General features: G+C 37.4%; 1 protein-coding gene across 6 annotated transcripts; it reads left to right on the top strand.

Annotated features, from left to right (window-relative positions):
* On the top strand, positions 1-27,630 carry mitfa (melanocyte inducing transcription factor a). 6 transcript variants are annotated; one of them, XM_039612778.1, is made up of 10 exons: positions 1-132; positions 5,080-5,329; positions 21,692-21,892; positions 21,989-22,084; positions 22,230-22,335; positions 22,640-22,723; positions 23,074-23,130; positions 23,332-23,407; positions 23,637-23,784; positions 26,702-27,630. In XM_039612778.1, exons 1-10 carry the CDS (start codon positions 119-121, stop codon positions 27,104-27,106), a joined length of 1,437 nt encoding a protein of 478 aa, XP_039468712.1. In that variant the 5' UTR covers positions 1-118; the 3' UTR covers positions 27,107-27,630. The 6 variants fall into 6 exon arrangements, with proteins under 6 accessions (XP_039468712.1, XP_039468713.1, XP_031587753.1 ...); XM_039612779.1 differs by lacking the exon at positions 22,640-22,723; XM_031731894.2 differs by lacking the exons at positions 1-132; positions 5,080-5,329 and adding an exon at positions 20,803-21,010 and having other exon boundaries at positions 26,702-27,628.
* The last annotated feature ends 222 nt before the right edge of the window (positions 27,631-27,852 follow it).

Raw genomic sequence — 27,852 nt, 5'->3', positions numbered from 1 at the left:
GAGTGAGACAGCGTTGTGTCACTTCTGACATTTTAGAGCTCTTTTTTAAAAAAAAAAAGAAAGGATCTAATTCCTCAATCTGAAGCAGTGGTAAAGGGTGAATCCTGGAGTCACTATCATGAAAATAAAAAGGTAAGAAGCCTCCTTTATTCTCTGTTAATATATCTTCTTGTCTTTGTTTGATTTTTTATTTTGGGTCGATGCGCCTCTTGGGTTTAGAATAAAATTCAGCTATGTTTCCCTTAATGCTATGTTTCACATGCCCAGAATCAGAATCAGAAATACTTTATTAATCCCGAAGGAAACTGAACTTAACTGAAGCTTGTTTATCATTGACTAAATTGGTACTTTATTATGTCAACAACTGGCAACACATCAGCTGTGTGTCTGCGCTGCACATGCATGTAAATCTTTTTCTTAACCCTAGAACACTATCGCTATAAATAGTAACACAATCACTAATGCCGGGTGATTTTTACCCGATATAATATAACCAATAAAAAGTAATCAAATATATCACAATATGACAACACATGACAAATTCCAGTGGTGTTCTTTTACTTTCAACTGTGCCATGTCTAACAAAATGAAAAAAAACCCTCCTAAAACAAAATAATGACTCTGGAAAGCTGGTCTTTGGTCCACCCATTCCTGGGAAATTTGAGACTTCCCTGGTGAAGGCACAGGCTCCTCGACACGCAAACAGCTGCAGGAGAGAGAAATCATGTAAATGTATTTGCTCGGGTGTAAATCACCCGGCGATAGTGTTCTAGGGTTAAATTCCGAATGTAGAGAAATGGCCTGTAGTTGTATAAAATCAAAAGACAAAAGGTTTTTGGAGAATTTGAGATCTTAATTTCACAAACAACTCTGTGGGACTAATTTTGCTGTAGACACAATCCATTTATTTATACTTGTGATGCATCAGCTCATTATTGTTTAGTCAAATTTTCACAGAGGCACTAAATATGTGTTCAATCAATTTAGGAAACACAGGTGTGCAATTACAATAAGACAAATGATAATCTGCTCGGGCACGTGTATGCATATATGCAATTAGAAGTCACTTTTTTTAAAGGTTTAGCTATGACAGAAAGTTGGTTCTGTATTTAAGTAACAAACACATGCAGATGTAAGGAACACACTAACCACAATGGAGAAGCAAAACATGACTAATGGCGTTTCTCTTTTTTAAACTAGTTAAGCTTAAGTATTGTTACACAATGGCCATATTCACTTTCTGGGATCATTATGACTGGTGAAAATATGTATAAAATGTGTCCTTAAAGTCCTTAAAGTTTTATCAAAAGTCTGCTGTACCGGAACAAGAAAAAGGAAACAAAAACTTAGAAAAGTTTGATGTGGAACACTGAAAGACAATTTTCCAACAGTATATGGTATAACAGTATGAATAAAGCTAAAAGACGGAACATTCAATAAAATCAGAGATTCCAAAATAAAGTAGGAACTAAACAAAAACCTCAAACTATGACAAATGAATGCACATCACATGACTATCCATGTACACTGTGCATCAGCATGTTTTTGTAAATGGGAAGAAGATGGTTGTTTCCTTAATTATGACCCAACGTAGGATGTTGAGTGACTGATAAGATCCACTTGGGCAGAGAATGTGGGTGTCTGCATGTTTGTTTCCAATAGTCTTTTTTCTACACTTAAACAATGTAAACAGTGTTTTAACGTCCTCATCCTTTAGCATTTCATATCTTTGAAAAAAATACATTGTGGCTGTAGTTGTATTCATTGATGGATTAGTACATAGAACAGCAGCTGGAATACCAGCTGTTATAGCAAGAGAACAATGGACATGAGAACACAGGGCCGAGAAAACAAACTCGAGCTTCCATTTAAAACGGGAAAAAATACATTTAAGGAAAGACCATACTGTAACCTGCCTAGTATGTATGCTTTTTTTTCCAATTATATCTATCAGAATTTCAGACTACTTCTCAGCTTAGTACATGCCCCGCATCACCTCACACAAAAACAGTCCTTTGTCGGAAATCTGGTCATTCTAGACTTATAACTTATTGGGGAGGCTAACTTTACTCCACACTTACATTCTCCTTGGACAGTGTGTTCCCATTATGGCAGAGGACAAAATTGGCAGGCTAATAATGTAAAAAAAATAAAATAAAATCCTCGTACCTGAACGTTTAAAAGAAATTGTTTTGTTTTGTTTTTTTTAAACTGCTCAATTGACTTATTAATCATTCAAGCATAAGAAAAGAACTTAAGGGATGAAACAGTGTTGATCTACACATAACTGACGACTTTAAAATTGTGTCTTTAGGCACTTTTACTTACTTACTGTTACTGTCTATTGCAAAAGCATGTGATTTTTTCTCATTTTTTTTGTTGTATCTATGGAAAAAGCTAAAGATAACAAAGTTTAACAGACAGATATAAAATTGTACTTTTGCACCAACAAGATGATTCCCAAAGAAGCTGAAAACTTGGCATTGTACAAAGCGTGTCCTTAAAACATTTGAGGAAACTAGACGAGGCTTTAAAATATCTACAGCAGATGAAGAGTACCTGAGAATCAGGTCCTTAAGAAAATGGAAAAAGAAATCCAGCAAATTCCTGGCGCAGATATATCAGGCCGTTCAGTTGATCCATCCATTTCCTGAAGCAGGAGTTTCATCAGAAATGGTCTCACTAGAAGGGCGGCTGTCAAAGGTAGCCATATTTACATATTTAAAGTCATTGGCAAGAGGTCTTATAGAGTGATGAATCCAATGGAGGAGGCCAGGAAAGACGTACAACAGTGGGTGTCTAAAGCGAGAGATTTTTCAAAATTGATGGAATTATGAGCTCAGATAGTCAAATTTAGATCCACCATATAACACAATCTGGAAACAGTGTGATTGGGACTGGCTTTGTTCTTCAGAGATTACAATGACCACAAACATGCTGCCAAAAAAGTCAAAGCATAGTTGAATAAAAAACATGCAATGAAGCGCTATCAGTCATCAAACTGCCTGCCCAGAGCCTGCACCCCAACATTATTGAAGCAGTGTGGGATCATCTTAATAGAGACCAGAACAAAAGGCAGCCAACATGCAAAGAAGAGCTTTGTATGTCCTTCAAGAAGACTTTCCAATTTTCCAAACAAAATATAATTAAATGTATACCTCACTATTTTACACTTAAAAACAAAAGCTCATGAGCATAATATGGATCTGTGCATAAAAAAATTATATTACTTTGCGTGTTTGCTTTTTTGACTCATAAGTACATACGTCCTAAACCCTGACAGCGTAAATCAGTTTCTGTTTTTTCGAGTTAGGATTATTTCACAGTAACTCAGCTTCTTGTGAAATGAGAAAAATAATTCAAATTATTTAGATTTTCAATAGATTTTTTATTGATATTTACAGCAAGGCAGCAATGAGAATGCAGCCAGTCTCACTGAACCTTAACAAATGAACTGCAGACTAAATTAAGCATGACTCAGCTTTTTAAAATATGGTTATAACACAAGTATGATTTAAACCATAGCAAGTGCATGAAAACCGTTGTATCTTCTAAAAGGCCGAATGGAAGGTATTTTTCTATGGAAAATCAATATACGACACACAAACGCTGAACATTATAAAACGACTGAGAAAACTTAATGAACTGGAACTTACTTTTCATAAGCAAGACCCCAAATAATCACTTTTAATGAAACAAGATGTAGATTTCTGTGAAATAGGTTGCGTAAAAAAAGAAAAAAGAGAGTTTCTCCTGAAGCTCTTTCACTGGTGATGTAAAAGCAATAGCTGTGGACCGAGGCTAGATTTGACATGCCAGCCTAATTAGTGCGATTATCACACAGCTGCGCAGGCTGAGAGGATTTGAAGTGGTTTTATCAAAAGGATCATTTTCTGAGGGAATGCCTCATCCTGACAGCGTGTGCACTGCCAGACCCAGTTCAGTTTGGGATGTGCAGCTGCTGTCTGCTGAAATATATATATGGATTTGAATGGATGAACTCTCAGAGGACAGACCGAGTTTTTGCACACGAGTAAATCTGCGATGTTTATCAAAGGTTTTCCAAAGGCCCAAGCCACTGCCTCACACCTCAAAGCTGATCGGTTATTTGGAGTCTGACGGTTCATAGTCAGCATTAGATTTCCCTGAAATAATTTTCAGACTTGGCAGAGTATAGATGGAAACCCAAGCAGACCCAATGATATTAAACGCTGGGCCACAGTCCCATGAGAAACACAACTTTGTTTTGACTTACATATTGATTTAACAATGTTTTCACATTATGAAGGTAAAGTTTTGCATGGCTTCAGTAAAGATGTTAGGGTTACTGTACGAAAAGACATTTCATGTTTCAGGGGGTCAAGTTGGAACCAATTACTGATTTTCCATTGAGTGACCTTTGGTCCAGTGGTCAGTTACTATGAGTAACATGGTAGAGGTTGCATAATGCACTGAACCCATAACCAGGAATTATAGCGCAATTCTCTTAGCTTTGTGGAACATTTATTGCCTGGTAACTTAATAATTTGGTCTAAATGCTTATTAGCATTGGCACGTTTTTATAGTGCTAAAGATAGCACTGGCCATTTGAATAGCTGTAAAGCCCAGTGTAGCACTACAGGACTGCCAAAGTTAGCACCTAATGAACATCATGGTGTATTTCCCAAATCTTGATATTTTTACAAACCAAAAACAGAGTTACAAAAGAAAACGGACATTTCTTGCAGTAATGCTTTCTATTTTATTTTAGGATACTTAATCAGTTAGATTACATCAGTGTTCAGGGTTGTATAGATAATTACCCACCCTCTTATAGTGTATAACAGTCCATGAAGCATAAATGCATCATTCACCCTCATTCATAGAACAATAACATGTTCTCAGTAAAAGAATCTCTGGCTTCCCTCTTGCTCAATCATTACATTGTGCTCTACTACAATACTTCATATAGCTCAGTGACTCAGGATGGCTCAGGAAAAAATGCCATTGGCCAAGTACATACACACCAGCGTTTTGTTTAGCCTGGCTCGTTTAACTCCTCCCTCCGTTTTTTGCCCTTGGGTGGGCCGGTGTTTGCAGTGCTCCTCTGAACCAGCATGGCCTCTACAAGCGCTGCCAGGATTCCCCCCCTCTACCGGCCATGATGTCACAGGTCCAACTCCAAGAGATGCCAGTGTTTCCCCCCTACCAGGTTCTAGAGTGTAGGGAAGCGAGGAAGAAGAAGTCCGGTGACCCTCTTCACCACAACGCCCAACACAGGTCTGTCCACCACCTGACGCCTCCACCTGGCCGTTCTGCTGTGAGTCAGTCATCCATAAAGGACCTGAAGGTAAGACTTCCAAGACTCTGGAAAACCTGCTTGAGTCGCTGGTGATCAGTAATGGGTATTCTCCAGTTGATCCTTGCTTCCAAAACCTGCTTAATGATTTTGTTCTTCTTTAAATCACAATTTCAACTCGATTATGGACTATGGACAAATACAGTTTTTTAAAGAGGGGACTGTGTTAATTCCATACAGGGGATTATCTCTTGACAGAATTCCTGTTTCCAGACATTTGGCATTAAACTCATTTAATCCTATTTGCTCCACTACACTGACATATTTTCATTCATCTGAGTCCTGGAATGACCGGATAGACCCTGAAAGTGTGAGTGTACACATTTTTCAGTCTGCACAAATACAGTTTGGTTTTAAAACTCATATATATTAGTTATAAATATTAGTTTCCTAAAATAAAAGGTCTTCAAATATAGTTATTTTTCCAGGTTTGAGATGAAGAGAAAGTATGATTTTGTACATTCTGCATTTTAAGTGTGTAAGAGGCTGTTAAAGAAAATTTTAACTATAGTTGGTGTGTAGCTGATGGATTGGCTCTACAGATTTGATGTGTATCTGAGTTAAAGTAAAATGTCTTTACCATCTCTGTGTTTCACTGGGTTCATTCCTGCTGCTCACAGTCTTTTTGCTGATGTGTTGCAGCTCTGATATATCATTGTGTTTAAACCTGCCATAATGTTACTTGTTACATGGAAAAACACAACATTGCTGTAATAAAGCAGACTATTTATGGAATTCTTTTGGAGGATCTTTTTCTTATACTTCATAACTTTCACACAACCCAGACAGAAATGCCATGTGGGCAAACACTTCCTGACAGTTTGAACCTTGTCTGTCTGGATTATCAGAGAGACCCCCCCTTAAGACATGTATTCAGTGCAAAATTAGCTTAGAAGTACCAGGCAGAGCTGCTGGAGCATGAAAGTGAAAACATAAAGCTCAGTTGAAGTCCAAAAGGGGATGGGGGGCCCTTAATTAGTCAAGCTTTCTCTGACCCCTGTGAGAATCGAGTGTAAAACCAGTTCAGGGATTGAGACAAAGGCACTCACTCAGCAGTGTTAATAATTGGGTTTCACAGAACTGCATATAACTTTTGTTTTTGGATTTGACTGAGTTAGGGCCAAAATTTTGGTGCAGACGGCTGGTAATTGATGATGATAGGGGTTTGATGTTTGACAGTTTCATAACCAAGGAGACAGCTTTGAGCTGCAGAGAAATTGGGGTCATAAAACACCAAAACATGAAGTGAAGACATATTGTTGTTAATAAAAAACAAATCCTTTAATTTACACAAATGCCTCTTTTTTGTCAGACCTAATGGTATCAATAACTATAATATTGTTAAAAAATAACCCGAGTTGAGATAATGTTTACACTTTTTTTTAACAAATAGAATAATGTAGTTCCACATCCTTAACCTTTACCATTTAAGTTTTTTAATGCATGATGTGGACCCCTATTGGAATTGATAATGTTGTTGTTTCTACTCGTAACCCCACGGAAATTTTGTCTCTTTTTGAGCTACTGCTTCAGCCAAAAGTGTTTGCTAAATTGTGGGATGAATTAACTAAATCCCATTTATTATGTTATCCTTGGGAAGTAACTGTAGCAACACAAAACTCTAATGTCTTATTTGAGTAACCAGACTTGCTGCAATGCCATATCAGGATGGATTGTTTAGTGGACTGTTTTTCAATAGTTTAGATCATTTTGACTTGATGGTAAAATGTAAGATAAGAAATACTTGATCTATCCCATGTTTGGGATAGTGCCACTGGTCTCAAGCTTTAAGGACCAGCTAAAATTCAGACTACTTAAGACTGGCAGCACTGCTTATAAAATTATATTCAGGTCATCTAAAAACCAAATCACACTCAGTTTGAAAACTTGTTAGAGAAATATTTAAAAGGTGATTTTTTTGCAGTTTAACATCTTACTATGCAATAATAACTGCTTTTTGATTCCATGGTGCACAACGGATAGGAAAGCTTCCTTGTGCCTATGAGCTGGAACTGTTCTTCTTGGGGTTGTGCTGTGCGTACACTGTGGCTTCTAAGATCATATCAGAGCTGTTACAAAACGTCTCTTCTACTTTCCATGGAACAACATACAGACATGAAAAAGCTTCATCAGCACCTATTTAAAGTTTGCCTGCCAGTCCACCTTCTAAGTTTCAGAACTTTGTCTTGTTTGCTTCGGCTGTGTTTGAATAAAATTCTCTTATTATGTGTGCAGGTGCAATTTCAAATTCAATTCAATTCAAAATTTATTTGTATAGCACATTTAAAAAAAACAGAGTTGACCAAAGTGTTTCACAATCGGTTAAAAACAAGAGAAAACAATAGAGAAACAAATATAGATAAATTAGAAACAAATACAGATAAATAAGAAGACAGTGAATTAAGAATAAAAGCATAAAACAGGCCTGATGGTACTCATACTGAACTCGAATTAAAAGCCAAAGTGAAAAAGTGAGTTTTAAGACGCAATTTAAAAGACTGAATAGACTCTGAAGTACGAATCTCCTCTGGCAGATTAATCCAGAGTCTGGGTGCTGCTACTGCGAAGCCCCGATCTCCTCCATGCTTCAATCGAGACCTTGGTTGTGCTAAGAGCATCTGGCTAGATGATCTCAGTGCTCTTTTGGGCTCATACATGTTGAGGAATTTGTTTAAATAACTAGGCGCCATATTATTTAAAACTTTAAAAGTAAGTCAAAGAATGTTAAAATCATTACGATATTTTACAGGGAGCCAGTGTAAATTTGCTAAAACTGGAACGATGTGTTCATACAATCTAACACCTGTTAAAAGACGTGCAGCGGCATTTTGGACTAACTGGAAGCGATGGAGAGATGAGTGTTGGAGAACCAAATAGAGAGAATTGGAGTAGTCCAGTCTAGAGGTGATGAAGGCATGAATAAGTGTTTCTAGGTCTCTTGGAGGAAATAGGGCTTAGCTTTGGCAATTTCACGTAACGGATAAAAACTTGTTTTCACAACTGTGGACACTTGCTTCTCTAATTTAAAGGCGCTATCTAAAAACACTCCGAGATTCCTTACAGAGTGAGAAACATGAGAAGCAAGAGGACCGAGGGTATCAGTTAACTTGTTTATAGGCATTACACCTGTTTTTACAGCTCTGTCGCACATGATGTCCCACCTGGCTTCTCTCCTATCAAAGTTGCTCACAAGCCATCATTTTCTGGGTTTGTGGTAGGATTCTGCATGGTATCGTTGGAAGGATTAATGATTAAAAATAATTTTATTTATTTATTTATCTAGCTCATTATGCATACGACTTGTGTTTATGTCATTTTATTCAAAATTAACATAAAAACTATGAACATAAAAAGCGATCAGTTAAAGTTATTTCGAACTGACCATATTTGAGTAAGAAGGTTATTATTAACAGGTAGTCTATTTGAGATTGAGCTCTATATTTCAGGTGAGACCAGTGTACACAAAGGCTATACAAAAACTGAGATAGACAGCTGCATAATAAAAGGACACATTATACATGATCACACAATAAGAAAGGTGTGAAAAAGAAGTTTTATTTTATACACAAAATATTATCTCTGGAAATGTTCCAGTGAAATCAGAAAATGCAGTTTCATAACTTTTTGTAGTTCAGTCCATTTATAAGCATCAAAGTATCCATGGCTGTAATGGGACATCGTAAATCGCATGCTTAAATTCCGTAAAGAAGCTGAGGGAAGCAGGGAATCTTTTCAGCAGAGCCTTGTAAACAAATATCATAAAATGCGGCTCTCTTCAGTTTCCTGAGGAGCATCATACCGCTTCTTTATGTATGATACAATGATTAGTGAGAAAAAAAATCACCTGTGATAAATCGTAATACACAAGCCTTCAAGGCGGATGTGGAAGCATGTATATAAACAATAGTGCCACAAGCTAGGGTAGACAAAACTATAGATTGTACAATCTATAGTCATCAAGATTTGTTCCTATGTAAAAATTCAATCGTCATCTTTGATTTTCTTGAATGATGTTTAAGGGGCAAATGTTGACTGGCATGTCTATTACTGTGATATTGAGTTGGGTAAAGATAATATTTCTTATATAGAAAGTGAATAAAAGAGGTCCAAGAATAGATTCCTGTGGAACACCGGTACAAATAGGAAGTGGTCTTAACCTGAAACTGCTGGAGACTCTTTCAGAGTCAGAAGGTAATCGCCACTCAAAGTTGCCATGTGCCTCAATTATTTTCAACAATAATAATACAAGTTAAAGGGGCGAGTTGTATGAATATGTAACCCCTGCACAGTTTTTTCTTAAGTTTAGGCTATTAGAGGAACTACAGTGTTTTGGCAGTTCGATGCTACCTGGTACTGTGACCAGTACTACCTGACTTTGTTTGGTTTCCCTGGCTTAACTGTTTGTTAATGCAAATATCTAAACCAATCATGTGGGACAAACTCAGTGCATGTGGAATGGTTGTTGAAGCACACAGGTTAGCCTACTGGGATTTTCCCACACAACGATGTCTAGGGTTTAGACAATGGTCTAACAAATAGAAAATATCTCCGGGTGAAAATGCCTTATTGATGATATAATTGCAGGCTGCTTCAAACCAATAGGAAAGCAACAATAACCATAAACAAGGCATGCAGAATAGCATCGCTGCAGCATCTCTGAATGCACAAAACTGCGCCTGGTCTGATGACTCTTTTTGCTGCAATATTCACATAGTAGGGTAGGAATTAAACATAAACAAGATGAAAGCATGGCTTGATTTGTATCAAGCCAGTGTTGGTGTGGAAATATTTTCTTGACACACATTGAGCACCTCAGTGCCAACTAAGCATCATTCCCATCCTATAGGAGTATTGTTGCCAGCCATGTACATCCCTTTGCATGTACACACCATGTCACAAATCTCCAACCATCTCAAACTTGTTTCTTGAACATAACCATAAGTTCACTTTACTCAAATGCCATCCACAGTTACCAGATATCAGTCCAACAGAGCACCTTTAGGGAGTGGTGGAACCTTGTTTATTGGACACCATGAAAAATTAAGAATAACAATTCTGTACACAAAAGGTGTACAGAATTGTGCTATACTAGTTGCGAGTGTACATTGTCCATTGTATTAACTGCATTTTTAGTCACATTTTTCATGTTTTCATGTGGCAGTTATAACCATTTTTCCTTATATAATATAATGTTCAGTGCTAAACTCTGAGTTTGTATTTATGTTTTCATGATTCTTATGTCTAGTGGGATGGTTTTTGGTAGTTTGCTTTTATTTAGATCAGGGGTGCCCAATCCCAGTCCTCGAGAGCTACTGCCCTGCAGCTTTTAGATGCGTCCTTGTTCCAGCACACCTGAATCAAATGAATGGCTCGTTATCAGGCCTTTGCCAGACTTGATGGCATGCCGAATTGGTAATCCAACTATTTGATTCAGCTGTGTTGGAGTAGGGATGCATCTAAAAGCTGCAGGACAGTAGCTCTCGAGGACTGGGATTGGGCACCCCTGATTTAGATTATTAAAAGATTATTTTATATGAGCTGTTTTATATTAGAATTTTAAAATAACATGTAAACTAATTACTAAATTCATAAATCTTCATGCATAAAAATTGAATTTATTCAACAGTGCCATCAAAGATTTTCCAAAGTCATTTGATGGCACTGCGTAGCCCTAAATAAAAAAAACCCATCAGATTCAAGTCCACGTGCAGCCTTTTGTGGTTTACACTGACCTTTTCCTCAAACTTCAGGCACATAAGCTGAATAATGCTAGATCTTTGTACTATTTGATTTTTGGGGTTGGCTCAGACTGAGCTGTAAACGAGCTAAGAGAGAGTCTTTTGTTTGTTACATTTCTCAGAGTATACCTAAAGCTCTGTTCTCAATTTCGAAGAGCCAGTCGATCCTTCGAGATAATGTTTAACAAGAGTAGGACATGTCTCAACAAGTCTCAAAATCCATGACACGAATTTCCAAACATAAAATATAGCATTTGTATATTTTTATTACTGCATTTCATCTGTAAATTCTGACACTGAGGAAGTGCGTGACCCTTCTCATTATGGCAAGATGGAAATGTACACTGCTTGGTTAAAATTTCAATTTTAAAACTCAAAGTTTAGTCGAGTGCAAAGCTCCCACATCAGACATGACAGCCAGACAGCGTGTTTATGTAGCTGCTAAATTAAGCTCTGTTGTTTGTAACTTAAGCAAGTGCATGTTTCTAATCCCACACTGACTGGACTGTGTGTCTCATTCTTGGAAGAGGATGTTACATTCTTTCTAATGTTACCCGTTAGCCTTAGGGAAAGAAAAAAGAACATGTCTTTGTCCCAAACTCCTCCTCCTAATGAATTGGCCTGTCTCTGCTGTAGCTGCTCTTTGCTAAAGAGAAGTGTTAGTGAGGGCATTGGGCAAGAGAGCAAACCGACTCCTTCAGGCCATGTCAAAACAACATAGTGTAGTTGTTCAACTCAAAATCCTTCTTACGATCACTTTGGATATGAGACTTTTTGCTGCCTTCTTGAAAAATCAACAATTTTCTCAAAAAGAGGCCTCGCAGTAACATTTATGTTTATTATGTATTCTATTACAACATATGCAAAGGATTTCTTAACTGTATCTACATCAAACGAACAAAACGTCTGAACAAAGGCTAAGTTGATACTTGTAAAAAAGAGGAGCCCTTGAGGGTGGGCAGCTATGGGGGAGGCGGAGGCGACCTATACAACAACATTAAAAGTTTTAATGGGGGCCATTTCTTCAGTAGAAAGCAGATTGTGTTCTGTGTATGGGGTTTTCTGGAATAACAGTGGCCGCGGTTGTGTAAAAATATGTGACTGCTTTGTCTTGTTAAATGCTATATCATTGTGTAAACTTCAAAGACAAGTACAGCGATATGTTTTTGAAGAATGACAGTTTTTTTTTCCTTAATTTCTGCTGATTAAAGCACCATTTGAATTTAACCCAGGGTAAAATCTGATTAAAGGGCTGATTGTCAGCATTAATTCAAAGGGTTTAACAAAAGCATTACATTAAATGTTCATTTATTACCATCATACATAGTTTCAAAAGTAACAGGACAATTGAATGAGACGGCTCATTGTCAGATGGAAGCTTGCTGTCTCATGAGAAATTAAACACATAAATATGTGGAGGAATGAAGCTATTATTGGAATCCTCAATGTGAAGTCCAAATAAATGCAATGCAACTGAAGGACGCCATTATTAAGTTGAGGGGAAAACAGCATAGAGGGAGCAGTCGCTTTAGGAGAGAATAAATTAGCAATCATGTATAAAACATGTTTAAAAGATTCCATGTACTGACTAGTTCAGCAGGGACTTCCAATCAATCAATCAAAACCGATTATAATGGATTTAAAAAATATTATTTTATTGGTTTTCATATGTACCTATTTTCAGTGACATCAACTTTAATACCTGGAAATTATCTACGCATATAATTATATTATTTTTCTGTTTTTTTGCCAGATTTTTCAAGTAACCTATATTTGACAACATCATAATAAAACTGGAAATTCGGTTCTTGGTGTGCCACCCCAATATTTTTAGTGCCCCCCCAAAATATTAACAAAGTGGTGGGAAAAGAAAAGTACAGGGATGCTGAGAAACATAATAACAAGTCATATGCCACATTATATGTCAAACACAGAGGAGTTAATGTTATGGGCATCTATGGCTGCCAGTGGAGGCTGCTGCTTGATGTTAATGTGGTTGCTGACAGAAGTTTGTGTGCAGTACTCGGCCAAACGCTGCAAATCATGATCAAACTGATCATAATGTTCTTCACAGTGCAATGAATAAACAGCTAAAGCAAAGTGGAAAAGCACTTTCCATTTTCCAGAAAAGTGTATTCTGTCATATTCTTGTGATCTGCTTATGTTGCCAAATATGTTGGTATTTTGGTGTGCCAGTATCAGTAAATCATGTCAACATGAGTGAATTATGGCAATTGAGGAATATAATAAAGCCTCTATTCAAGATGTTTCTTACAGATTTTGGTCCTTATTGATATTAAAAAGCACTGAAAGAAACCCAATTCTGTCCTCTGTGGCAATGAATTTCCCGGGTCACGTATTTGTCTAGCCTGTTGCTACAAGCGATTCGATCCTTGCAACCGTTGCAAGAGGTGGATCTGCATAGCCGGCAATAAGTTGGACTTGTTCCCAGTGGGCGTTGGACTCTGCCATAGCTGCCCTTTGTCACCGATTCTGTTCATAATTTTTTGGACAGAATTTGTAGGCATAACCAAGTGGTGGAAGGCTTCCACTTGGGTGGTCTCAGAATTTCGTCTCTGCTTTTCGCAGATTATGTGGTTCTGTTGGCTTCATCAAGTGGTGGCCTCCAGCTCGCACTGGAGCCTCTGATCACAAGCTTTGGGTAGTGCCTGAAAGTATGAGAACGCAGATTCAAGCGGCAGAAATGAGCTTTGTCCGAAGGGTGGCTGGCCTCTCCCTCAGAGATTGAGTGAGGAGTTCAGCTTCATTTGACAAGGATGCCACATGGACGCCTCCTGGGTGAGGTGTTCCAGGCATATGCCACCAGGAGGAGGTCCCGGGGCAGACCCAGGACACGCTGGAGACATATGTCTCAGCTGGCCTGAGAGCACCTTGTTCTCTGGGTCTGGGTTTCTCTGCTTAAACTGCTGCCCCCGTGACTCGGCCCCAGATAAGCGGAAGATGGATGGATGGATGGACATTATTATCATTATTATTATTATTAGAAAAGTTATATAATACAAACAATACTAGGCACAGCAGAAATGTGAAAACTCCATCTTAATAATTCTACTATGGTCTGTTCAGATGTGTAAAAGTTATTAAAGTATGTTCTGTCTGCTTCTTAATGTCTCACGGTGTTATGAGTAGGGGTTCAAATAGGTTTTGGCAAGTGGAGGAACCCTAAGATTAAGTCTAGCAGTGCAGAGTGAATTGAAGAATCAACTACAAATAAGTCACATCATGTGTTTTCTATGTCACAATAGGTTTTTCTTTGTGAACGTCCAGAGATTAGATGATCTGTGCTGGTAGTCTGATGTTCCTTGTGTTTCATGGATTTATCAAACTGAATTCAAAAAGATATGCAGATTTTACTTGAGCTATTACAGCTGCTTTGAAGCTAGCATTAGCATAAGCATTAGCTAGCCTTAAAAAACTAGAACTTATTATATGAATCTAATCAGCATCAGCACCTTAATCTGCTACCCTTGATGTTACCTAAAATTGACACGGAGTCCAGTATCAAGCATTACTGTAGACTTTACTACAGCACTGCAAAACAAATAGTTGAGCACTACACCAAACGACACCAAATGATCTAGTACAGCAGTTTTTGATTAAAAAAATGTCTTTTGCTTTAAAAGACATTGTACAATAAATATAATTTTAGCAACAATGTATAGATCCATGTATCTGACTATTAAAAAACAAACAAAAAATCTAAAATGAATTAGGACATCACACATAAGCTTTGAATTTCCACTTTATAAATAGGCCTATGGAAAATACTATATCCTATACTATGGAGAATAACTAAACATCTCCCGCCCTTTTCCTTACCTTACATCTGTAATAGTATGAAGTTCCAATGAGATGTTTTTAGCTTGCAGACAGACTTTCTGACAAACTGTGGAGAAATATTTTTGTATTTAGTGATCTTTGTTAATCTGTTTGTAAAGTTGAATTTAAAATTACCTGCCACTTAAAAAAAATATCAAGCTACTGCACTTATTATCACTCGCCTTGTAGAGCAGTAATTACACTCTGAAGTACTGTGGCCACAACTTTATTTAATTCTGCACCGTGAGGGAAGGAAAAGGGAAACGAAGGAAAAGGGAATGTGCTAAAGGTGTAAATATCAGGCTACAGGACATGGAAAAAATAATAACGAATTTGATGGTACCATGCATTAATATATCAGATTTAATTGTTCATTAACTGAACATGCTAAAATCCTGCAGTGCATCATTTATGGGCACTGACATTTTCTCTACTGAATTATCAAAAAAAGTCAAGGTAATAATACCTGTACTAAAGATAATCACAGCTTATGTCTTACATTTGTCAGGAAAATATTTCTTTGGAAATTTGTCACCTTAAACACAAACTTTTATATTTGTGTTTGTATTTATGTGAATTCCTTCCATAAATACAACAGCTTAAATTCACAAAAATGATATTATGTTGGAGATCAATTATTCTACTACTGAAAATTACACAGAAGAAAATTTTAGTATTTTTTGCTAGTATAGTATTTTTAAATTCATTATAAGGTGTTATTAATTTTTTTCTTTTAAATGAACACAATAAAAAAATTGATCCAAAATATAAGCATGACTAGTGTTATTTTTGTGGGTTTACTTGGAAAAGAACAGAAAAAAAGAATTTACAGATGACTTTTTGATGCTTCTGGGCCTCATTTTAACTTTTGTGGTCCTCCATTTTTGTTTTTATGTTTCATATAGTTTTGTTGACCCCATTACTAGTCGTGTAGTGCTTTGATAGCACTGAAATGTGTATGTCCTGGATATGTCTAATACTACTTTCAGTCGGACTTAGCTTGACCAGTGACCAGAGAAATCACATTTTTTTGTGTGCGTGTGTGTTTATTGTAAACCATGGGGCTCTGTAGTTTTACATATAAATCCGTGAACGGCTGGACTCTGCAGTTACTGAGTCTGCAGAGCATTGGTGCCTTTACGTGGTCTGCCACTTTGTGGCTAACTTGTTGTGGTTCCTAAATGCTGCCACTTTGCAATAATATCACTGAGAGCTGATAGTGGAATATCAAAGAAGGAAGGAATATCACAAACGGATATGCTGCTACCATGCTCAAATTCACTCAGCACATGGCTGAATCAGAGAAAAGCATATTTTACTGCACTAATATTGTTCTCTCAAACTCAAGATATGAACTATAAAATAATTGATTTAATGCCTGACTTTTTAATCCATCCACTGTACTTCTGTTACTGACTCGCATTGCCTAAGATAGGAAAGATCTTAAGTAGTCAGGACTGCTACTGTAGCCATATCCTTAAATGTTAGCTCACACAATTAGCATCTTCCTTTTGACTGAATGCTTTGAGTGTGGCTGGTTGCCAAGGAAGTTAGAAACAGTGGAGTGGGGCTGGTGGAGTGATATGAATGGATGTATTTCTTTTCAGGGGTCAAAGAGTGACGACTATCTCGAAATGTTATTGGTCCTAAAGGCATTTGTCTAAAGCACGAACCCATGTGCTTTCCTTGAGAAGGTAATAAACCTCTGTCTCACAAAGAGTCTGTGAATAAAGTGAGAGCTCGTCTTGCTGTAGGGATAGATGAAATACATCCCTTGTTAATAGTTCCCTCTAGACCCAAAGGTTTTGCTGAAGGAAAAGGCCAAGCTGTGAAGAAGAGACAAAGAAACGTTCTACTATGAGTTTGCAGAGAATGCTTTCTCTGTTTTATTGTATAAACCTCCGTCGAGCCAGGGGGCTCTTCTTCTGTTTGTGCTCACCTCTCAAGCTTTTACTGAGTTTCCACTAATTCAGACAAAGGCGTGACGCTCCGTGTTCTATCAGTGTTACACGAGATGCAGTGGCTCATATAGGCATTAATGAGCTCCCTCGTCAAAAAAGCGTCATCAAGAGGATCTCTGAATAAATGTGAGATTATAGAGATAGTGTACTATTTTTCATCATGAAAAAAGAAGCACACAAAGAGCTTTCAGTGCAGAGTACCTCTTGCTTTGCTGTTGTTTTCTGCTTGTAAAAGCAGACATAAAACATTATTGACAATCACAAAATGTAATTTAAAATAGTGTAAATAATTGATGCTTCAGTTTTCCTAGCAAAAACATTGAATCTGCTTTCAAATCAGTGCTTTAATTACTGGTAGCACTGTGGAACTTTATTTAATGGTTAATCTGCAGGGCCCAAAATGGAAAATAATTTGGCGTGACATCAATGTTATCCCTCTGTGAAGTATGGCCTGAAAATTTGACACCATGTCGGTGGTACAAGAACATGCACAGTTAGTCTAATGGTGCTTGTCATCATGAGTGAAATATCCTGAACAGCACTATTATTATTATACAAACAGAAAAGACAGGTGTCTGTGAATAGGGGCTTTATTTGTCCTTCTTAAATAAAATGTAATGTAATAAATGTGGTGATGAAGTTTCTCATTAAAACTGCAAAAACTGTTAATAGTAGCAGTACAGTGAAAATGGTTAGTCTGTTTTCATGAACATTAGCAACATTAACATTGAAAATGTTCATTAATAATTTGGGTTGAGGAGAAGGAAACAGAACAAATGCCATGCTGTGAAAGAAAGAAACACAGAGATTAATAATAACTAATGATTAAATGTAGATGGTGTATACATGTTGCATCATGGGAATCCCCCAGCAGCCTAGACCTATTGCAGCGTAACTAAGGGAGGTTTCAGGGTCATTTTATTTGTCAAAAAGGAATGTTTTAAGCCTGATCTTAAAAGCAGAGAAAAGCTGTAGTGAAAGCTGAAGGCTCTGCCTCCCATTCTACTTTTAAACATTCTAGAAACCAAAAGTAAACAAGCAGTCTGAAAGCAAAGTGCTCTGTTGGTGTGATATGGTACTATGGGGTCTTTATGATAAAATGCGGCCTGATTACTCAAGACCTTGGGCTGAGATTTCCAAATCTTGGTTTAATAAGGAGTCGATGTAAAGAAGCCTATATGGGAGAAATGTGTTCTCTCTTTCTATTTCCTGTCAGCATTCTTGCTTCAGCATTTTGAATCGACCCTGAATGATTTTCAGGGAGATTTTAGGAGAGCCTGATAATAATATATTATATCAGGCTAGTAGGGCCAAGTACAATAACCTCAGTTTTATCTCAATTTAGAAGCAGGAAATAGGAGACCATCAAGATCTTTATGTCTTTAAGACATTCCTAATGGGCGTGTGTCATCTGGCTTCATAGATATGAAAGCTAGGTATCATCTGCATAGGAATGAAAATGTATGCTTTGCCTTCGAATGATACTCCCTAGTGGAAGCATCTATAACTTAAATGCCCTGTGGGCCACTGCTGGCACTGTCATCTCATGTGGCGGCCACTTTAGTGTTCAAGTAGTACAAAAAAAACAAACAAACAAACAAGAAAACACCTACAGATATTTCCGAAAATGTAGTGTTTTGTTTGTTTGTTTGTTTTTGTCACGGTTTTGGGTCATTTGACCCAGCATGTTCAGTTTCTTGTATTTTGGTATTTATCTGTATTATGGTTTATGTTCTGATTCTTTAGTTATCTCATTTTGAATATTATAATCCTATGTTTCAGTTTATTCTGGTTAGGGTTTTGTTCTCAGGTCTTGTGTCTTGTGCCCTCGTGTTTAGTGTAGGTTTAGTTCAGGGTTAAGTCTGCGTTCTTGTCAATTGTTTCTTGTTTCCTGTTTTATTGTGAAGGTCCGTGTCTCATGTGAGTGTCTCATGTGAAATTTTGCTTCCCCTGTCTCGTCTTGTCAATTACTTCCAGCTGTGTTCCCCACCTGTGTGTAATCTCCCTGTGTATCTTCCATGTGTTCTCCCTGCTGTCTACCTTCATGTGCATTTGCCCACCTTCGTGTTCAGGTTTGCCGTTTAGTTTAACCCAGTATAGATTATCTTTAGTTCCGTTTTGCCATTCTCTCCTTCTGTTTTATTTTACAATAAACCTCCTTCACATCTCAGCGAGTGCCTGCTCATTTATTTCTCCACACGGCTCACTCTGTTAGCCGTGACAGTTTTTAAATTTCAAATATTGTATAACAAGGAAAAACTACAAACACATAATTTGTTCCAATTTTTTCCAGTTGAATCTGTGAAAAATGCCAACAACAACACAGTTTTACATAAATAAAATAATTCGTTTGCTCCAACAAGGTGATTTGATTCCTGGACTTCGACGTTATTGTAGCACTGTGGGACGCTCTTGATAGAAGAAGGTCAAAGGTCAAATGATGCCTGTTATTAAGGTGAAAGGAAAATAGTCATAAAGAGCAATTTTGTTTTTGTTCCTGGCATTAAAAAGCAAATTAACATGTAAGTTTGTTCGCTCTGACTCGCTTTTGAAGTCAGCCACACGGGCCGCTAGAGGAGCTGCAGTTTGTGTCACTTCCACATTGAATTCATTTTCCAGTTCCAGGGGTTGCAGCTTGGCCGCAAGACATATTTATTTAAATCATCTTGTTTATGTATTTCATGCTTAAAGGACAAAAGCACAGCCAGCATAAAAATGCAATGTTTTATTTTTTCACACCATTGTTCCCTTGTTGCTTCCAGATATTATTTTACATGTAACACAAGTTAAGCATCAATCTTTTGGATAAACACAGTACCTACAGTTTACCTAATATACTCATATAATAAATATTGATCATTAAAGTGTCATCAATATGTGTGTAACATGTGGCTCTATACCACCTGTTGGACAAGCATTGGAACTATTCTATTCCTGGGTAATGCCTTTCGGCTGTTTCCCCATCTTTGTTTCTTATCTTTTGTTCCTGATAGTTCTAGTCAGCGACGGAAGTGTACCATTTCTGGTAAAGCTGGGTAAAATAGCACTGGTTCCCAGCTTTCAGTATTATTATCTGCATGTTCCATCTTTTATGCTTGTTAAGGGCCAATAAGGGGTCACTACTTTCCGGTTCTTTATGTAAGACAAGCCAACTTGTCATTTTTTTGTTCAAAAGATTTATTCATATCAGGACCATCTGTGTAAATTTTTCAGTTTGCTTTTGAAGAAAACAACGCGACTTCCACCAGCGTTACGCTTCATGCATCTCTGGCCAAAACATTTTTTCCAAGTCATTCAGCACACCCTCTGGGCTCAATGCAGTGCACCATTGACTGAACTTGGTGACAACCAATTCACAAAAATAAAGCGTGTTCAATAAAAGATTTGAAAAGCAATAAACCCCTGTTCACTTTTGCTCAGTTCCAAGTTAATTTTCCTTAATACAAAGAGAATTGACCTAGGCAGCACAAAACTGTAGCCAGATAGGAAAAACAGGAATGAAAAAATACTTTGCTGCTAAACCAAGACATTCACTTTAGACATATATATACATATAATATCAATGTGACTTTAACTTTTAACTGTTGATGGTCAAATGTAATTAACCTCTAAAAAATGTTTTAAATGGATGGGGCTAGGAAATACAGCATACGTTTGAGTTTTCGTATGGCTAGATCGTAGTGAAACAATGGTGTCAATTGTGTTTCGGGTGCTCAGAACAAATAATGTTTTATACTGGATGAGCAGAACTAAAGATTAAATGTTAGCTGGCCTTAAGCAAGCTTCGGTTCGCAGATTACTGGCCAACCAGTAGAAAGACTCCTTTGTGAGCTGCAAGTTGTGACGTCAAATGGGCTCTATAAAGACATAAATTCATAGCTAATCTGGAACAACACAGGAGTGGGAGGATGAGTCTTGGTGTCCTCCTCCATTTCTTAACTTGCATAACTAATGAGCCTTAAATATTGGATAAATTAAGCAGGACCAGTGACTACTGTCAGATTTGCACAAGCTAACTTGTGGACCACAGTGTAAGCTAACAAGATAAAGGGATTGTACTGTATGTGCATTATTTTCAACTTCTGAAATACCTAAAAACCATGCTGGAGATGCTTGAATACAGCCACTATCAGGTGAGATGGGCTGACATATTTTAATATTTTAGAAAAAAAAAAGAGTAGATATGATTTTTATATCAAAAGAGTCAAACATCTTTCCTGCGATTGAAAATAGGGCTTGGGGTTGAGGGTTAGGGTTGAGTTCTACATACTTCATTATGTGTACCCGGTTCACAAGTCTTAGTTTAAATGACGACAGGGAAGCTGTTTTACACTGAGTCGTATTTAAATTGCTGCATGAGTTGGGGAGGTGCTGAAATGTTATATAGTGCTCTTTTCGAAAAAAAAAGAAAAAAAAGAGAGCTTGATGTAAAAGAAATTTTGCTTGGACATTTCAACATCTTATCACCGTAATGTTGCAAAGCAAGCAAGTTAGATTATCTGGTTTTTAAAAGGTGGTTTCAGGGGAACTTTTAATGTAACAGAGTAGTAAAGTGTGATTGATTTGGGTTTGTAAGTTGAACTTTGAAGTTGGAAACATTTGAACATTTAAACTCTTGCATTTTTAATTTGTGCTTTTACCACACTGGGACAGGTGTTTGGAATTATTATAATGAAAACATTCATTTTTAAATCTATTTTTTTTCTCTATGTGAAAGTGTATTTTTGTCCTTACCCATAACTGTATCACATGAGCTTAGTCAAAGAATAAATCCAAAACTAATGTGGTGTAATGTTTACGACTTTGCCACTTAGGTCCAGACCCACCTGGAAAGTCCCACCAAATACCACATCCAGCAGGCTCAGCGGCAGCAGGTGAGGCAGTATCTGTCAACCACCCTGGGTGGTAAAGCTGGCAGCCAGCCCCCCGAACACAGTATGCCACCCGGTCCTGGCAGCAGTGCACCCAATAGTCCCATGGCTTTGCTCACCCTCAGCTCCAACTGTGAGAAAGAGGTATACCTGCTCACTTCAAGGATATTCAGTATCCTTACATGCAGATGTCTCGACAGAGAGTTAGGACTTCATGAAATGTGCCTTTGTGTTATACAGATGGATGATGTCATTGATGATATTATTAGCTTGGAGTCAAGCTACAACGAAGATGTTCTTGGACTGATGGATCCAGGAATCCAAATGAACAACCAGGTAATTTATTTGAAGATAAAATAAAAACTACAATAAATACCAAAGTGTGTAATGTTGACACTTTCTTCTTTGAGTTTAAAATAAAATATATGGCAGTTGCTCTTTTGAAGAGGACACTATAATGACAGGTTTTTAACACCAACAGCTACCTGTGTCGGGAAATTTATTGGATGTATACACCAACCAAAGTCTCCAGCTACCAGGCCTCTCCATCAACAATTGTCCACCCAACATTAAAAGGGAATTCACTGGTAAACTAACACTCAATTTATGAGCGTTTGGATTAGAAAAAGTATAAGCCTTTACTACAGGTATATTTGTGGACACTCAGTTTAGTACACTTTTCTGTGACCTTTCTGTATCTAAAAAGTTAATGGCAAATTTACTGCTGATAAAATACATGCATAACCTTGTTTTGTATGACGGAATCCCAATCCACTCAGACGCTTTTACATCTAAATACATAGATTACTTTAGACTGATGTCAATATTGTGTGCAATTTAGAAGTGCACAAAATACTGTTAAGTCAATCATGTGCCAAATAATTACTCCAGCTCCTGGCATGAAGCAAGTACTGGACAAGCCTGGATCCTGTGGCCAGTATGAAAACTATCAAAGGCCAGAGAGCTTTCCAGTAGGTAAGCAAAGCAAAATGAAGAGAAAAAAAAGACATAATGTTTTGTAAACTGTAAAACTTCACTTTCAGAAACTGTATGTTGAGTGTTTTGTGTATTTTTAAATTGCACACATTATACTACTGTATATTGCAAAAACTGAGATGCAAACTTTAAGCTTTTTTCCAGTTCTAGCCTTCAGATTGTTACTTTTTGTAATGCTTGTGATTAACAGATTTCAAATATGCTAAACAAACCTTAGAGCATGTGAAATACAAACCTATAAAATGAATTCATTTACTGTGATCTAAATCACATTGTAATCCAATGGTTTTGTCTAAAGTACTGCTATTCAGCCATCTTTTGCTTCACAGAGGCCGAAGTTCGTGCTCTGGCAAAAGAGAGACAGAAGAAGGACAACCACAACTTAAGTAAGGCAATCAAAATATAAATGAATTTCAATTTTTTATGTTTAATTTTAGTAGCTTCATTGTGTAGTGGTTTACGCATTCGCCTAAATATCCTAAAAAGCAAATAGCTTGTTATTTTTATACTTAATTTTCTACTTCTAGCTGTTTTGTAAAGTTATATTAATCTGTGTTCACAGTTCATGTGCTTACTTTGCATTTTAGTTGAACGAAGACGGAGATTCAACATCAATGATCGCATTAAAGAGCTGGGAACCTTAATACCCAAGTCAAATGATCCGTAAGTGTTTTTGCATATATTCATGCTAATGGATGCATGTGCCCAGCCATCTACTTGTCTGCCTACTGTAGTGATTCATGCATTAACCATGTTTTAACTTCCTAATGTGTCAAAGTCTCTTTAAAATGCAATCGGCGTTTTGCTCAGCAGGATGTAAAGAACCCTGAGGTGTTTTGGTCAGCTGGTCAGCTGACTCTGACTGTAGATATTTGTCTCATGTATACCCCAGAGACATGCGCTGGAACAAGGGCACTATTCTGAAAGCCTCGGTGGACTACATTCGGAAATTACAGCGAGAGCAGCAGAGAGCCAAGGAGCTTGAGTGCAGACAGAGGAAGCTGGAGCACGCAAATCGGCATCTTATGCTCCGTATACAGGTGGGTCACTCTAAGACTTTGCAGACGTTATGTAGGTTTTTTTAAAGTATTATGGTCATGATTTTTTTTTAAAGTAAAACCATAAAATTAGTTGCAGTAATCTGCAAAAATCTACTTGATCCCAGATGTACAGTATTTTACACAAAATTAACAAATGCTTGTTCTTTTAATCCATCTATTACAGGTAATATGTAGAAAGCTACTTGTGTTTGACACTTTAATATATAAAGGAATTATCCTGTTAATTCCAGCAGCCAGTATAGTTTGGCAGGTATAGCATGAAGGGTGGCAAAAGAACCTGTGTGCAAAACCAGAGAAGGTTTTATCTGGAAAAAAAAAAAAAAAAAAAAAAGTATTCTATTCAAAAGACGTTTCAGCCAATTTTGAGTAATTTGTGTCATACAGTGCCTGGCCAAAAAAAAAGTCGCCACCAAAATAAAAAAGGTCACACACTCTAATATTTTGTTGGACTGCCTTTACAGCATGCATTCGCTAAGTCGATAAGTTTCTGCAATGTCACAAGATTTATTTCCATCCAGATTCTCAATGGGGTTGAGGTCTGGACTCTGTGGTGGCCAATCTATGGCTACGTCCACACGTACACTGGTATTTTTGAAAACACAGATTTTTCTATGCGTATGCACCTTTCCTCTACACGTAAACGTTTTCGATCACTGAAAAGTGCGATTTTTTAAAAATTCCTGCCAGGGTGGAGACTTTTGAAAACTCAGTTTTTGCATTTACGTCTGGATGAGGAAAACGGAGATGCAACGTCAAAGGTGTGCGCCTTTTTTGACGTGAAGCTGTGCGCCACGTTATTGTTTATATGTGATTATTTCTACAATGGCGGATATAGACAAAATACTGTTGCTGTTAACCTGACTATTTTACACACTTACATATATACACGCAGTTACTGTCCCTCCATTTAGAAAGGCGTCAGGGTGAACTTCGTAGGTGCCTTCTACATTCAAGACAGCTGCTGTCACAACCCAAATCCCGATGTTGGTTTTGAATGAATTTACTTTTTTTTAAAAATTCAAATTTATGTAGGCTGTATGCATTTTGTTCATTCCTAAGTTGTGATTCTACACCAACCAAAATACTATCTTTAGTTATTAACATTTGAAATGTTGGAGGCGCTTGAAAAGTAACACAAAATTATCTGCCTTTCCAGGGAACAAAAACTTTTTGGAAGTACTTAACGTTTTGTGAGGGTACAAAACCCTGTTTAGTCTTTCGTTCCCAGGCTTCTAGACTTCTGATTAGCCATTTTTAGCATTTACATGTGGACGAAGATATTTTTTTCAAAACTGCACATGTGGACGGAATTTTTTTTTAAAAACGGAAAATCTCAGTTTTCAAAAATGTACGTGTGGGCGTAGCCTGTGTCACTCTTTCACAATTTAAGCCCGATGAATCCTGGCATTGTCATCTTGGAATATGAACGTTCCATCGGGGAAGAAAAACCCACTGATGGAATAACCTGGCCATTCAGTATAGTCAGGTAGTTAGCTGACCTCCTTGGAGCACATACTGCTGAACCTAGACCCTAGACCTGACCAACTGCAGCAACTCCAGATCATAGCACCACCCCCACAGGCTTGTACAGTAGGCACTAAGCATGATGGGTGCATCACTTCATCTGCCTCTCTTCTTTACCCTGATGCACCCATCACTATGGAACAGGGTAAATCTGGACTCATCAGACCACGTGACCTTCTTCCATTTGCTCCCTAGCAATTTGAAGCCTCACTGATTAGTGGTTTTATTATGGCTACACAGCTGTTCAGTCCCAATCCCTTGAGTTCCCCTTGCATTGAGCGTGTGGAAATGCTCTTACTTTCACTATTGAACTTAGCCCTGATTTCTAAACTCAAAATCTTACCAAGAGTATTTGTCTTATTTCTAGTCAAAATCATCTCATTACACTTAAAATAAGACAGAATCAGCTAAAGGGCAACATTTCAGTAAGCTAAAGGAACTTGTTTCAAGACAGTAAATCTTAAAACTAGAAAAAAAACTAGACAATTTTCACTTGTTTCATTGGCAGATTTTTTCACTTATTTCAAGCTAAAATATCTTGTATTAAGTAGAAAAAATCTGCCAATGAAACAAGTGAAAATTGTCTAGTTTTTTTCTAGTTTTAAGATTTACTGTCTTGAAACAAGTTCCTTTAGCTTACTGAAATGTTGCCCTTTAGCTGATTCTGTCTTATTTTAAGTGTTATGAGATGATTTTGACTAGAAATAAGACAAATACTCTTGGTAAGATTTTGAGTTTTTGCAGTGTTACTGTTGTTTTTCTTCGATTTGATTTTTTTCAGGCCACATTTCTTCCTCAAAGACAGTGGGTTCCCACTATCCTTCCACTTTTTAATATAGTGTTGGACAGTTCTTAACCCAATTTTAGTAGCAATCTCCTTAGATGTTTTCTCTGCTTGATGCATGCCAATGATTTAACCCTTCTCAAACACACTAACATCTTTTCCATGACCACAAGATTCGTCTTTCAACAAAGCTGTTTATGAAATGAGAACCAACTCATTGCACCAGTTGGGGTTAAATAACCAGCTGAACAATAATCGCCCATGCAGTAATTGTCCAATAGGAGGTCGTACCTATTTGCTTAGTTAAGTCCAGGTGGCGACTTTTTGGCCAGGCAGTGTATTTGCATCCTCCCCCTTTTCATCTTTTCACCAATTGTTTTGCACTTTACAAACAAGATATAGCACTACCATTAGTGAGTTTCATAAGATGCCTTTAGTTGGATTTTCTTCTTTGCTCTATGTTCCAGGTTTTGTGCTGGCTTAGTAAATTTGCACAAAACATGATTTTGAAGTTGATTAGCGTAGATGTACTTTTTGTTCCAGTGTTAAAACATGTGCAATATTTCCACCGTTTTTATCTCTATCTAGGAGTTGGAAATCCAAGCCCGTGCTCATGGTCTTACAGTGGTGTCATCCCCAACTGTCTGTACGTCAGAGCTAATGGCTCGTGCCATTAAGCAGGAGCCCGTCCTTGGTGACTGCCCATCAGAGCTCTACCAGCATAGTTCTGCCCCTGACATGTCCCCTCCAACCACATTAGACCTCAACAACGGCACCATCACCTTTGACCATATACCAGCAGATGCGGGGGACCCCGGCCCTTACGGCAGCTCTAGTGCGTGTAAAATGAAGGAGCTGGTAAGGGACAACAGCCTAGGGCCAATTTCCCCCAGTGATCCCCTGCTGTCCTCGATGTCCCCAGATATCTCCAGCAACATCGACAGCCACCACACTTCCAGCTCAAGTCTGGAAGAGAAAGAGCATGGATGTTAGCCCAACAGCATGGGCTGCACTGACATTTACATTTTGTAGCATCTCACCAGTGTGGCGCCTACATTAAAGATATCACTGTGAATGGATTAAAGAACTCATGGTATGTTTAAATTGAATTTTTCTTATTTTTGTCCACACTGGTGTAGAAGTTTTAAGTGTTACATAGTCAGACAGCTCAAAATTACTTGACATGTAATATACACAGTGTCTGTGAAACATGACTACAATCTTATTTTGGACTTGCAAATCTGTTTATTTTTGTCATATTTCAAACTTTTCATATATTTTCTAAATACACAGTGAACCTGGTGGTAATGCCAAAAGACTAAAGTATGCATATGTAAAAATGTATGGCTGATAAAGTCCAAAATGTGGCACATGTTGTAATATTTGGAAATACTACATATAATAAATATTTAGAAATTAAAAGTTTTGGTATTAGAAATCCATGTATTATTTAAATTAAAGTAATTTTTACACTATGTGGTTGTTGTATTATGAGGAAAGAGCAATCTTTTAGAAAAAGGGCCACATAATAAAACACATTATACTCATTTACTGGGTAGAACTTTTGAAGTTACATGTGGTTTCTATGCTGATGAGAACAGTGGAAAAGCATCTGGTGCTATACAAGCACTTAGCACTTTGAGATTTGCCTTTTGCTTCTTTAAAATGACAATATAGAGCATGTGTCAAACTCAAGTCATGGAGATGAAATCCAGTCAAGGTTAAGCTTAAATGCAAGG

The sequence above is a fragment of the Oreochromis aureus genome, linkage group 5 (assembly GCF_013358895.1).
Source record: "Oreochromis aureus strain Israel breed Guangdong linkage group 5, ZZ_aureus, whole genome shotgun sequence".
Classification (NCBI taxonomy): domain Eukaryota; kingdom Metazoa; phylum Chordata; class Actinopteri; order Cichliformes; family Cichlidae; genus Oreochromis; species Oreochromis aureus.
This window is presented reverse-complemented; position numbering and strand designations above follow the sequence as displayed.